The sequence below is a fragment of the Echinops telfairi genome, unplaced genomic scaffold (genome assembly GCF_000313985.2).
Source record: "Echinops telfairi isolate 266 unplaced genomic scaffold, ASM31398v2 ScPeMD7_443;HRSCAF=831, whole genome shotgun sequence".
Taxonomy (NCBI): domain Eukaryota; kingdom Metazoa; phylum Chordata; class Mammalia; order Afrosoricida; family Tenrecidae; genus Echinops; species Echinops telfairi.
Window position 1 is genome coordinate 26,398,354 of NW_022104341.1, and position 14,482 is coordinate 26,412,835.

The 14,482-nt window shown below is 40.5% G+C and overlaps 1 protein-coding gene across 6 annotated transcripts in view; it reads left to right on the forward strand.

The window, feature by feature from the left end:
* Window positions 1-1,104: 1,104 nt before the first annotated feature.
* EVI5 (ecotropic viral integration site 5) overlaps window positions 1,105-14,482 on the forward strand; it is a 175,648-nt gene continuing 162,270 nt past the window's right edge. For 4 of the 6 annotated variants that reach the window (XM_045292124.1, XM_045292125.1, XM_045292126.1 and 1 more), the window contains exon 1: window positions 1,115-1,328. In XM_045292124.1, the coding sequence (XP_045148059.1) occupies window positions 1,180-1,328 (149 nt within the window). In that variant the 5' untranslated portion in view covers window positions 1,115-1,179. Of the gene's footprint in view, window positions 1,329-14,482 lie in introns of all 6 variants that reach the window. The other 2 variants (XM_013003877.3, XM_030886090.2) reach the window with 1 other exon arrangement.

Genomic DNA, 14,482 nt, shown 5'->3' on the forward strand with positions numbered 1-14,482 from the left:
CTAGTTGTTCCCCTGTCTCTGGCACCTTCCACTCACCACACCCTTCTCCCCACTTCCTTCTTCTCCCAGGACCCTCTGGGGCCATTGGCCCCATTGCTTTCACCCCGAGCTTGCCTCCTCTGTCCATCCCATGTAAGTAGGCCAACCAGCCATGTCCTAGTCCTAACAATAAGAAAACAAAAGTTTGAAGAAAGAAAAGGAGAGAGGAAAAAAAAAACAACCACCCTACATAGATCCAGGTCTGTCGGCTGGCCCCCATGAGTCCCTCCCCCCTTGTCCTGAGGGAGATCTGGGGGCTGCCCTCCTAGTCCATTCTTTGGGCTCTTCAGGGGCTCTGTGGCTCGACATTACTTCCATTGCTGATCTGTTAGGCTCCCTTCCTGGTTTGTCCGGCTACGGGGGATTCAATCCACACTGTCTCCCTACCGTGTGACCCAAACTTTCCTCATCATAGACATTTCCATGAACTTTTTCAAGCCCTCTTGCATTTTTGTTTCTCTGAGCATAGTCCTCTTTTATAAAAAGATTCCTTAGTGGTTTGAAGACCGAGATCAAGGGTCTCATTATGTCATATTTATACTAGACACACCCAGTGTTTGTTTTCAGCCTTGTTCCAGAACTTTCTTATCCTGGGCCTATAATAGAAACATTTCAATTTCTTGGCTTTGAGAGGTTTTTTTCTACAAACATAATAAATAACATATCTTAAACAAGATTCAATATACTCATATATTTGTATATGTAATATTTTCTTATGTATGTAAGTGAAACAAAAATGATAACTAGTTCATACTCTGATATTTTCCATTGTTCTTAGTTCATTAAAAAATCCTGGTGTTATTGATTAGCTTGATTTTATTACACACTGACAAGCTTGTTCTAGTTTGTTCATACTGTTGACATGAAATAAGTAATTTCCAAAAGCTGCATGTTAGGCAGTTGCTGCCTAAAATAGAGTTTTACCTATTTAACCTTTAGGAAGAACATATTCTGATTGTGGTTATTAAGTAAAATTTAACAGAATTATCAAATCCTTGGTGATAAATACAGTACGTATAACTGAAATTAAATATATGCTATTTCAATTTTTATCCATAGGTGGCGACAGACAAGGTTGCAGGAAAGCTGAGTTCTACTCTCACATGGGTGAAGAACACAGTATCGCATACAGTCAGTCAGATGGCCAGTCAGGTGGCAAGTCCATCTGCTTCATTACACACTACATCCTCATCCACCACACTGTCAACACCAGCCCTTTCCCCAGGCTCTCCATCACAGCTGAGTCCAGACGACATAGAACTCCTGGCTAAACTGGAGGAACAAAATAGGTGAGTGAAATGCGGACTCTTCTCGTTCTCATATAAACTCAATCATTCGTAGCTGTATGAGCATATATCCTATGTTTGAGACTTAAAATATTTATTGATATCAAGAATGGTCTTGTTTTTGGCTTTATCAATAGATACTTAACAGAAGTATTCAAGTATTTGGGGGGGGGGTGGTCTTAAAACAGATTTTCGCATGTCTCCAAAAGCTTATTTGTTTTCTTAAGTTAGCAAATTGCTTAGACCCTTTCTGAATTCTAGCAATCATTCTTTTCTTTTGGTAAGTCAGTGTGTTGCCTTAATTAATGTTCTCTATTTTACTTCTTGTGGGTTCTAATATCCTTTACAATGGCTACATAGAACTTGCAGAAAATATTCACGATAAAGGATTTATTAAGGAAGTTACCAACTTACAATGCCAGTGAGAAATGCTCGGGGTAGAGTTGTTTTTCAGGACATGTTACAAACTTCTTTCAGGTCTGCAAATAAATACCCCAAAGGGCATACCACTGTGCTGGATGCCTCAACTTGAAGACATTCCGTTCAAGTTCTTTGGGTCAGCAGACCCAACTCCTTGAACTAAGTGTCCAGAGGCACCCACTCCAGTAAGCGTCATCCTAAAGGCACTCATCTCCACTTCTGTGGGTCGAAAACTCAGCTTCCCCAATTCAGTTCCCAGAGGCAGCCACTCCATAAGCCAGCTAGCCTCCTGCACAGAAGCACTCAGCTTTACTCGCTCTGAGTTGTCCACGTGCTCTCTCCTGGTTCTGCAACTGCTCCTTTGATGTCATAACTCTTTTCTGGGTCCAGGAGGTTCACTGCATAGGGATCTTGGGTCGAGTGGACATGTCCCTCTCCTGGCTCTTGCGGGTAAGGAGATCTTTCCTCCTGCTTCATTTTTTTTTTTAAATCAATTTATTGGGGCTTATACAATTCATCACAATACATAGATCAATTGTATAAAACACATCTATACATTTGTTGCCCTCATTATTCCCAAAATTCGCTTGCCTCTTGGGTTCCCGGAATCAGCTCATTTTCCTTTTTTCCCCCCTCCCCTTTCCTTCCTCCTCCCCTCTCCCCCATGCACCCTTAATAATTTATAAATTATTAACGTATCTTATATTACACTGTCCGGCGTTTCCCTTCACCCACCCTTCTGCTGCCTGTCCCCCAGAGAGGAGGTTATATGTAGCTCCCTATGATCCATTCCCCATTTCTTCACCCTCTTTCCCTCCTGGTATCGCCACTGTCACCCCTGGTCCTGAGAGGTTCATCTGTCCTAGATTCCCTGCGTTTCTGATTCCCATCTGTCCCGCTGTGCATCATCTGGTCTAACCAGGTCTGCAAGGCAATATTGGGGTCCTGGTAGTTGGGGGGAGGCCTCCTGCTTCATTTTATACACAGCAGGATGGCATTCCGGGGATGCCTGTTTACAATCATAGATGAATCTTATCAGTATCTTTCCCTACCTTCTCACCAGACCCCTACAGGAAAAGGTCCGTCAATGGGACTTAGAGACTTTGGCTAAAAGAGCCACATTACTAATCCGCTGCCCCTGCCATCAAATAAACTTTTTTTACTTTTTCAAACTTTTTGGATAGATCCATTTGGCTAAGGTGTAAAATAATCAGGATGGATATTGATTTAGATTGATGTATTGGTTTAGAGTTGAAAACATTCTTACATTTATGTATAAAAGGCAAAGTAGCCTCCTTTCATAATGGGAATGAAATAGAACAATTGTTTATTCCTAAAGGCATGTGTGCGCTGGACCCTGCGTGCCCTTGTTGGTGTTGCTGTTAGGTGCTCTTGCCTGGGCTCCGACCATTGCTTATGGTAACCCTGTGTGCAATGGAATCAAACACTGGCTGGTCCTTTGCCGTTTCTTGTTGCAGCTACTGTGCCCTTGATGTCTTTGAGGGCCTTCCTCTTTTTCACTGACCCTCTCCATGACCAAGCATGATGCTTGTCTAGGGAGTGATCCCTCATGATAATATGTCCAAAGTATGTGAGATGAAGTTGTGCTACCCTGGCTTCGAGGAACATTCTGGATATACTTCTTCCAGGATAGATTTATTTTTTCATCTGGTGGCTCATGATACACTGAGCATTCCTCTGTAGTGCCACAGTTCAAATGCATCTTCTTCTTCATTGATCTTCTTTATCCATTGCCCAGCTTTTGTATGCCTCTGCGGTGATTGAAAATAGCCAGGCGTGGGTCAGGCAGTCGCCAGTGACGTGTTTTTGCTCTTTAACACCTCAAAGAGGCCTTTTGCCGCAGATATGCCCAATGCAGTATGTCATTTGATTTCTTGACTGCTGCTTCGGGGGGCATTGAGTGTGGATCCAAATAAAATGATCCTTGACAACTTCAATCTTTTCTTCTGTTTATCAAGATGCTGTGTATTGGTCCAATTGTGAAGACTTTTGTTTCCATTATTGAGGTGTAATCTATATTGAAGGCTATAATTTTTTTATCTTCATCAGTAAGTGAAGTCTCCTTGGCTTTCAGCATGTTAGATTGTGCCATCTACCTACTGCAGATTGTTAATGAGTCTCTTGCCAATACTGATAATGCATTCTTCCTCATCAGTTGAGCTCAACACAAGACTGAAAAAGCGTGATAAAAGGATACAGCAGATACAACACTGATGCACACAGTTTCTGATTTTAAATCATGTAGCATTTCCTTATTCTGTTCAAATTGCCTCTTGTATGTACAGGTTCTGCATGAGCACAGTTAAGTGTTCTGGGATTCCTGTTCCTTGCAATGTTGTCCATAGCTAGTTATGTTCCACACAGTTGAATGCCCCTGCATAGTCACTAAAATACACATCAACGCATTTCTGGTATTTTCTGCTTAGAACCAAGATACAATTTGATAACAGCAATGATATCTCTCATTCCTTGCCCTTGTCTGGATCTGGCTTGAATTTCTGGTAGTTCCTTGTCAGTATACTTTGCAACCAATTTTGAATCATCTTCAGTAAAATTTTACTTGTGTGTCATATTAATGATATTGTTTGTTAATTTCTGCTATAGTTGGGTCACTTTTCTTGGAATGGGCACAAATATGGATTTCTTTTCACTCAGTTGGTCTGGTAGCTGTCTTCCAAATTTCTGGACATAGACAAGTGAGCACCTTCAGTGTTGCATTTGTTGAAACATCTCAGTTGGTATTCCTTTGATTCATAGAGCCTTATTTGTTGCATTCCGGTAGTTTGGATTTCTTCTTCAGTACCCTCAGTTCTTGATCATGTTACCTTCTTAAATGGTTGAATGTTGATCAGTTCTTTTTATACAGTGGATATTTGCATTTCTTCCTTCCTCTTTGACTGCCGGAAGCAACACTCCAGGTCTTTACACACTTCATTATTCTACTTTATTTTATTTTCTTGAATGTGTATCACTTCTCTATGATAGTATGAGAAGTTATTTTTGGCACTGGCTTTAAAATGACCGGTGAAAAGCACTTGTGTGCTCAGTAAAGATCCTGTAATGTCTTTGATAGTAATAACAGTTTTAAAAGTACCTTTATTGATATATAATTGTTACCTAATAAATGACACACATTTAGAATGTACATGTTCACAAGGTCTGAACTGTATATACCTTGACATCTGCCCCAAAATCAAAACAATGATTAGTCATCTGTTTTATAACTATTTTATCTGTCTTCAGGCAATAATTTTTGGCTCTTTATGTCTGCTGATTGCTTTCTTAGAATTAACTTTTCTAATTTTATGGAAATTGTGCTATATAGTTTGTGCCCCTTTTTTGGAAGAGAAATGAACGACTGCCACATGCTACAACATGAATGAATCTAAAAATAATTATGCTGAGTATCATGACCTATACAGCAAAGAGTACAAACTATATTCTTTTTTATATCCGTTGAATGAATATACCATAATTTATCCATTCACCTGTTGCTATACAAATCCATGGATGTATGTTGTCATTTTTCTTACACCATTACCTAGGAGTGATAGGTATAGGTTGAACTGCCAAATTGTTTTCCAAAGGGATATGGTATGAAATTTCCAGTTCCACCCCCTGGTTTTTTTCTTTTGCTGCAGACATCAATAGTTTATTGTATGTTTAGTCTAAACACATTCAAAATGGACCTCAAAAAATACTTTCCACCTGAAACAATGAAACTAGATTCTACCCTTCGTCTTCTGTACCTACAAAAGCCATGATGGTAAAAGCCAATTTGGTTGCTAGAGTGTCAAAAGAATAGATTATTACCATCCAAAGGGAAAAACAACAACAAAAACATCAGCAAGAACAATAATGATAGATGGGTATTTTTACTTTGTTTCACTGACAAGGGGACAAATGTTAAAAGTCCATAATACTGCAGGTGAACAATCACCATGTAAACTCCTCCAGATGATGTTTTAATGTTTTATTCATAGGATGTAAAGACTGAAGCTGAATGGCTCTTGGCTCTAATTTTCTTACATTTAGTATCTGTTGTTACTTTTGGTGCCAGAACATAGTTACAGAGCAATATCCTGACTTGGGGTGCTCATAAACACACATATATGAGGGGCTTCAGAGAGTTTATGGGAAAATGGAATTAAAAGGTAATGAATCTTTCTATGAACCTTTTTAAGCCCCCGTGTATATGTGTGTGTGTATACATATATGCACATACACATATATGTATATAGATACACACATATATGTATGTATATATATATACATACATACATACATACATACACACACATACATACCGTATATGCTTGCATATAAGCCGACCCGAATATTAGCTGAGACACCTAATTTTACCACAAAAGCTGCATAAGAAATGTGTTGAAAAATATACGGTATAAATACAAAATGAAACAGAATAACAAAAAATAAAACAAACACTTAAAAAGGGAATGAGGAAGAACGCTGACTATAAACCACTTTTTTTTTTTAGCCACAGTTAGGGTTTATTGAACCCCTCCCATGCTTCCAGCCAGGTCCACAGATTCTCTTTTAGCCCACCCCAAACTCCACTGTTTTCCAAATGAAGCATCGACATGGAAGCATCTGGGATTAGATGACTCCTGGCTCTGAGTGGCAAGCAGGGATTCAAGCCCAGGTCTACTTGGCTCTGACATCTGTACTCGGTTATGCACACGCTCAGGAAACTCGGCGCTAGGAGTGGTTGACGTGGATACGAACAGTTGAAGCACACAGTGCAGGGAAAAGCCAAGCAGCTGTGACCGACCACTTCGCCCTGGAGACAATCGCATCATCCAGGAGCCCACACTGGCATGTTGAGCCAGGATATTGGGCTGCCAGGAGCTTCAGAAGCAACACCTGCCTGTCTACAGCCTTGAAGACCTGGGCGGGCTGAAGCTGAAGGAAGAGAACCTATGCGTGCCAGAGGAGCTGGTCTGCGGAGAGATCGGAGGGGTACAGAATGAAGAAAGACAGCAAGACAGATAGCCAGGTGGCTCGGAGAGACCCTACGTTCAGAGAAGCCCTGAATCCCAAACCTTCTAGTTTCCACGAAACTGAAGGAGATCCATGATTCCTAGACTTCCTTGTGTTCTCAGAGTAAGCCCCTTAGTCTTTACCCAGTTTGACTTTCTGCTTCTTTCAACCAAGGAAGCCTCCATGAAATTGGCTTACCTGGTCAGCACCCTGGTCAGTCTTTCAAATTTTAGTGGTGGTTTTAATTTGCATTTCCTTTTTTTAAAAAAAATCATTTTATTAGGGGCTCATATAACTCTTATCCCAATTCATACACACATCAATTGTGTAAAGCGCATTTGTACATTCATTGCCCTCATCATTCTCAAAACATTTTCTCTCCACTTAAACCCCCGACATTAGGTCCTCATTTTCCCCCTCCCTCCCCGCTCCCCCCTCCCTCACGAGCCCTTGATAGTTTATAAATTGCTATTTATAAAGTGTGTGCCATTAGTTTTGCAGTTGCAGTTGATGAGATTGAGGCATCTTATTTACTGAGTTTGTAAAAGACATACTGATTTTGTCGAATGCTTTTTTTTTTACATCTATTGAAATGATCTTTTTTTTAGTTGATAGTATAGCAAATTATATGGAATTTTGAATTATGGTGATCTTTCTTTTAACAGAACAAAATATTTGCTCTGTCCTGTGCCATCTCATGATTGTTGGTATCTTTGAGTTTGTTGTTGTGGCTCTTGTGTAAACCAGCATCTTTGAGGTTTCCTGTGAATATGTGGCAGTTGAAAATACTGAGATGTGGAACAGGAGTATCTTTGTCTTCAAGTTGACATTTTTGCCTTGTAACAATTTAAAGAGTTTTCTTAAAATTGGCATATAATTCACATATTGGACAATTTATTACTTCAGTCATAGTAACTATTGTGCAGTCATCACCACAATCAATTGAAGAACAGTTCTTGTTAAGAATAAATAATGTTTGTGAGGTCCACCCCCACATGTGGATGCGTCCTCAGGCACAGTTGTGTAATTGAAGGGAAGAAATTAAGAGACACAAAAGTTTTGGGGTGTTCACCCCTGTGCCACCAGGAACCAGGTCTGAGCAGAGAGAGGGGGTGTAATGTGTTCTCGCGAGCTTATATAATCTTGGGGCATGCAAGCCACAGTAAGCACATACATAACAGGAAGGGGTTTTATAAGAGGGATACACATAACATGAGAGGGATGAGCTAGGGTATATTCGCAATAAGAAGGGGAGGTACTAGAGGCATACATATGACAGGAAGGTACATGTGTTAACAAGATGGGCAGCAATGGTTCTCAACCTTCTTAATGCTGCGACCTTTCCTTCATACAGTTCCTCATGTCGGGGTGACCCCCCAACCATGAAATTACTTTCATTGCTACTTCATAACTGTAATTTTGCTACTGTTATGAATCGGGCAACTCCTGTGAAAGGGTCATTCGATCCCTAAAAGGGTCGTGACCCACAGCTTGAGAACTGCTGTTCTACAGTCAAGATAGCAGCCTAACCTTAGTCGGCTCTGTACTGGCTTGACCTTAAGTGCCCCTGAGCTCTTCTCCAGGGGAATAATCCATGATCCTTATTTGAAGGGAGTGGGCCCTACTTAATTAAGGTAGGGTAGACAATAGGGTCTGATTGCTCTTATGGCAGATAACCTTCAGGCAGGTAGCCTTTCAAGCAGTTGACCTTCAAGCATATCTAGTAGCAACTTAGTGCTTGCAAGTAGTACCTTAAAATTGGCATTATTCCCGGGGTCATCTTGGGGAATAAGTTTTACTTAGGAGAATGTGACTGGAACGCATCTCCAACCTGTGAACGTGAAGGTCTCCCTCCATAGGAGTCCCGGTCTTCCAGACTCCTTAACGAATGAACGTAGAGAATTTGTCCACATACACTTTCTTCTTGGTTCTGTTTCCCACGAATGTTGTTAGCGCCCCACTTCCCCCAACCTCTCCTATCATGTTCCTAGGTAATTATTAATCCAGTTACTGTCTCTATAGATGTACCTATCCTGGATTTCATATACAGAAACAAGAAACATAGAAAACCAACATTGACAAAATAAAACAGAAAAACCTCAATTAAAAAGGGAGCAGACAACATTAAAAACTGGAACAAATTTAAAATGGGTCAAAAGAGAACAAATGATAAGGTGTGACATGTTAACCTAACTGTATTTGCCAAATTTGACTTTATAGTGCTCTCTGTCTTATAGCAAGGCTATTTATATCCCTAGGTTATGGTCAGAGGGGATTCTCCAGAGGCTTAATCCATTTGGGGACCCTGCAAATGGATTTTAGACTTCCACGTAACCTTCGGCAAACTGGGTATTCAGAATTTAAGTCCTGACACTGATTCCTCTGCCAGATTTGGATTTTATTATTTATAATTCTTGGATGACACAGGCTGGTGTGCTTCTTCCTTGTGGACTTAGTTGATGCCTCACTTAGATGGCTGCTTGTTTTAAGACAAGCCTTTAAGACCCCAGAGATGAGATCTGGTTCTTCAGTACTATTTGCTATAGCACCCATATCTTCAGCTGTCTCTCCATGAGGGTGAGTATTGAGTAGGGCCAAGTCATCAGAACTAATTATTCTTAGGATAGGAATAAGATTAAGTGTGAGACCCAAATTCATTCATTCATGTGAGCTCCAAATCCATTCATATATCTATGATTTATCCATGTCCCTGGTTCATTTTATTGACATCATTATTATTTTATTGGAGAATGTTATTATTTTCCCACTCAGGATTGATAGGTAAAATAACTTTTTATAGGATTTTTTTCCCCTTGGCATGGGAAAGAAGTCTGAATAAAAGTAGAAGACATAATTTTATATGACAGATTTATGAGTTAATAACAAAGTGCAAGGATAAGTTTAAAAAAAGCATTGCTACAAATTCATACAAACCTCTATTAAACAAAAATATTAAAATGCGAAGTTACTGTTTTCTTGAAATTCCCCCCATTCAGATCTATATGTGCCTGAAGTTGTTTCCATTTCTTTTTCCCAAGTACGTGGTCTCATGTACTTAGGCATGTTGTCAGGAGAGACCAGGTCCTGAGATAGGACATTTAAAGTGAAAAAGAGGAAGGTCCCCAACGCGATGGATTGGTGCAGGGGCTGCGACATCAGGACAGTTGTGTGGACTGTAGGACCCGGTGTGGTTCGTCCTCTTGTGCGCAGGGTCAGTGGGAGTGAGACGGACTGGATGGCGCCTAACAACAATTAGAGCCTTGAAGGGTTTTGCTTTCTTTGCTTGACACCACATGAAAAACGGCAATGTTGACACCTTCGAGACTCAAATTGTGTTCTTTTTGAATGTTCTTTTGAGTTGGGAAAAAGAAGAAGTCTGAAGGAGCAAAATTAGGACTGTAGGGCAAATAGGGGAAGGTTTTACAATGAAATTCCCATAAATTTCATTCTCAGTCTCATAAATCAGGTCTTTGGAGTGAGGGGGAAAAATTATTTGGGGCAACTAGCTTATTTTTTTTCTTCACCAATGCAGTTTTCAATTTTCTTAAAGCTTTTTCCTAATAAGAATCATGATTGTTCTATATCCTTTGAGAAAATCTATGACCTCTTTGGGATACCCAAAAATAATTCTCATAATCATCTGTTTTGTATTGAAGTAGCTCAAGAAATCCCCTAAGAAGCCACTGTGTTTTGTTTATATCATTTAAGTTCTTTATTTCACTTGCTCAGCTCAGCAATTAGGAAATACAAGTGTAGTACCCATTACTCATTCTTTCTGTAGACTAATAATATGAAATGTTGAGTAAAAGTTTCAAAGTATAGCTATCAAAATATTCAAAATGTGTTTTGCACAATTCTTAAATCTAGCCCCTATCTAAAAGCTAAGAAAGTATTGATTATATATAAAAAAGAAAGTATTGCTTATAAGTTGGGAGCACAGAACTCTTAACAAAAACAAACTAGATGTTGAGTCATATGATTCTTCTTATAAATAGAATCTACTTTTCAGCAATCTATACGCCATTGAAAATGTAACCCATATCCATTTGGCTAGGGAAAGAGTGGAAATATGCACTTGGTTGGTAGATTGTGTTCCAGCGAAGAGTCTGAAATGCAGGCGTGCTGTAGACGGATCTGGATCACTCAAGGAACAGAGAAGGCCAATGCCCAGGAATGGCACAATACTTTTATGGTCATTCAAGTGGACTCTTGGTACACATTCTGTTTTATCATCTGTACAAGATATTTCTTAGCATTTTCCCCTTTGCCAAAATGTGCATAGTCCTCTGGGTTGGCAAAATCCTTTTTTGTTACTCTATAGAATGCAGTTGCAGTACTAATAAGTATCATTTTCCAAGCAATAATCGTTGTCATAGGAGGCAAAGGCCATGAATACTTCATTCTAGGCTAGTTGGGTCAGGTCAGCCATGGTTTTTCACTTTTGGTCAGGAATGTGAATCCGCAGAGGAGGAAAGTGGCAAACCTGGCCTCAGAAGGCACTGTTTTGATTGGACCTTTTTTTTTTTAAGGCACTGTAATGTAAGCAAGACTAAGGGTATTACTGAGAAAACTTGTCTGCAACCATCCCTGATCCCAGAGACGTGTTTCCACTCATTTTGTTTGAAATAAACCCATGCCTGAATGCAATGAAATCCTAGTAGCTCTACTTTTTTATTTTGATAAATTTTCAGTGTGATTGCTGCTGTTCTTATTAAAAAACTTACTGTTGATGTAATTGTTGAAATTTCAGCTTTACAAAGACTGATTCATAGGCTTAGTTCTTTACCGTTTTTGAGATAGGGAGAAAACAAAGACATGAAAGAAATTTAGGGCAAAGAATTTAGGGACTAGGGATTTTGAGTCAGGCCAAATGAGCTCTAACAGAAGAGGACCTAACAGTACATGCAAGCCTGGTGGTACAAGTTAATCCCTTCTGTGTTGTTTGATTGTGTAGCAAAAGAAAACCAGTAACACTCAGGTGTAAGAAAGAACTTTATATCAAGAAGTAATTTTATATCAAGAAGGCAACTCACCTGAATCCAACTTAAGTTTATGGGTCTGATTCAGCAGTTCTCAACCTGTGGGTCATGACCCCTTTGGGGGCCAAACAACACAAAAACCCCTAACCTCACAGCCATGAAGTTGATTTCAACTCCCAGGGCCGGACCCTACAGGACAGAGTACAACTACCCGTTTGGGTTTCCGAGGCCATGAATCTGGTTATATCACTATTTTAGAAAATGAACATTTAAGAAACAAAAGTATCAAATTTTAGTTTGCAAATTGCTTTTCTTCTCATAGTGCAGCTACCCCTTTTTGAAAGTCCAGAAAGATGCGGCGAAATGGTTCTGTGCAGTGTCAAAGGTCTGTTTGATGAGAGTTAATTATTGATAGCCTCAACACTGAAATGAGCTCTCTTTTCCGTCTCAGGCGTTAATGTGCTTTTCTTTTTCATTCGGAAAATACAGTCTCTGGCAGAGATGACTTTAAGGAGGTAAGCTTCAAGTGTAATGACAACACATTTTAATTAAGGAAGGGAATGTTGCTAATTTTAAAATGTAAGCCGGCCAGTATTTTGTGCTTCAAAGTGTGACGTTGCATTCTGTTTGGAGTCAGATTTTGCTTTTCAGCACATTTTTAGGGTTGAGACATAAGAATGAGGAAATGGAAGGTAGTCTTTTAAGCAAATGTATTTTACTTATTTAAGATGATAAGCAAGAATCTTTGGAACCTTCGTATGAATGACTTTCTAATTTGCCAATCTAGATCTCCACTAGAGCACTCTGGTGTAGTGGGTTTGAACCACAAGATTAGCAGTTCAAACCCACTAGCTGCTCTGAGGGAGAACATGGAGGCTTTTTGCTCTCATTTAGATTTATGTCCTGGGAAGCCCCTGGGGGCAGTTCTGTTTTGTTCTACAGTCTCCTTGAGTTGGAATTGACTTGGTGGCAGTGAGTTTTGGTTTGGAGATCTACGTTGTCCAGAATGGTAGCCGTTAGCTATACGTGACAATAATTCACTTGGAATGTGGCTAGTGTGAATTGAGATGTACTACTTACTCTCCTGCGAAGCTTTATAGTCTTGGGAGCTCTATATAGGGTCACTATGAGCCAGTATTGACTCAGCGGTAGTTTGGTTTTTGGTTGGTAAGAATAAAACACACTTCACAGTTAGGTTTCCAAAACCAGCTTGTTACGCAAAATCAGTGTTCTGGGAGGAAGATGCAGTGACCGCCCCATAGTCCAGTCTCTTGGAACTATGGTGTGATATTGTATGATATGGGCCAAAAGATCCTGCTGTAGGAGCTGTCGTCAAAGCTGACTGGGGACCCAGAAATTGGACTAGAGGCACAGTTAGAAGCTCTGGGACTTTTGCAGTCATTGGGGCTGGAGGTCAAGATGATATTGGGAGCTTCCACCTATTCCCATGTCTCCTAATGCCATTCTCTCCCCAGTGCTAGCCACCTGTTGTGGCCCCACATGCTGGGGAGGACCGCAGGGTAAAGAGCTAGCTGGCTGGTGGTCTTGGAGGGCTTAGAATCTGAGCCCTAGAGATTGAAGACTAATGGCTGCTGGGATGAAGAATGAGCACAGTAGGTCCAGACTGCAGAGGAGGAGGGGGTGGGTGGCTTCTGCTGCAGCCCCCAAGCACCTGTACACTTCTCACTGCAGGACTTGGCCCCATTGGGGTGTTGGAGTGGAAGAGGCAGCAGCAGCCTCCTCAGTCTCCCCGCTTCTTGATGAATATTCATGGCTATATTATGAAGAGTGTCCTCTTGAAAAATGTAATGGTAAAAATCCCTTGTGGGACCTTCTCCTAAAGGCTCCCTCCCAATTTCCCCCAGTCATCTCTTGCACACAGAGCTGCAGTGATGGCTCAGGAGGTAGGGATGGGACCAGCTAGAGGCTGTTTGGAGAGCTGGCTGCTTCAGCTGTGGCTTGAACTGGAGCTGGGCACTGGAAGGAGATGCAGGTTGCTGTGCAAAATCGTCAGATAATAGATGTAAAAGTTGTCGTAAATGGGAAGTGCTAGAAAAGGAGAAAGTAGACAAGATCAGATTTCAAGGGTAACGATGATTCAGAGTCTACTTGATGGCAGTGAGTTGGTTTTTCTGGTTTTGGTTGGGGGAAAAAAGTATTTCAAAACATTGGTTACTTCTTTAAAATGATGTTAGCTTGTATTTGATAAAATAAATTATTAAAGGTACATTGACTTTTTATTTATTTATTTTCCAAAAATAAAATATTTATTACATGGAGAGGAATCAAAGGGGGGTATGGCCAAGGGCAGGGCGATGGAAAGGGGCAGATGCTTCTTCCCAATTTCTTTATTTTTTTATTGGATTTACTAGAATATTTAAAATTACACATGTGACTTACATGTGAAGTTTTCTTTTGGACAGTTCTGATCTAGAGGATCTGATGATCATTGTAGGAGCTCCGGTGACATAGTGGCTATGTGTTGGGCTGAGATCTGCATGGTCCGCAGTCCGAAACCACTAGCTTTGCAGAAGAAAGACTGGGCTTTCTACTCCTGTAAACAGTTACCGTCTCGGAAACCCACAGGGGTTCACTGTGAGTCAGCATTGACTTGACAGCAGTGAGGTGTGGTTTTTTTGGTGGCCTATTTGTTTACACTGTGGGCTTTTCACTGCAAAGTCAGCAGTTTGAAACCACCGATTGCTCTGAGGAAGAATGATAAGGTTTTCTGCCCCC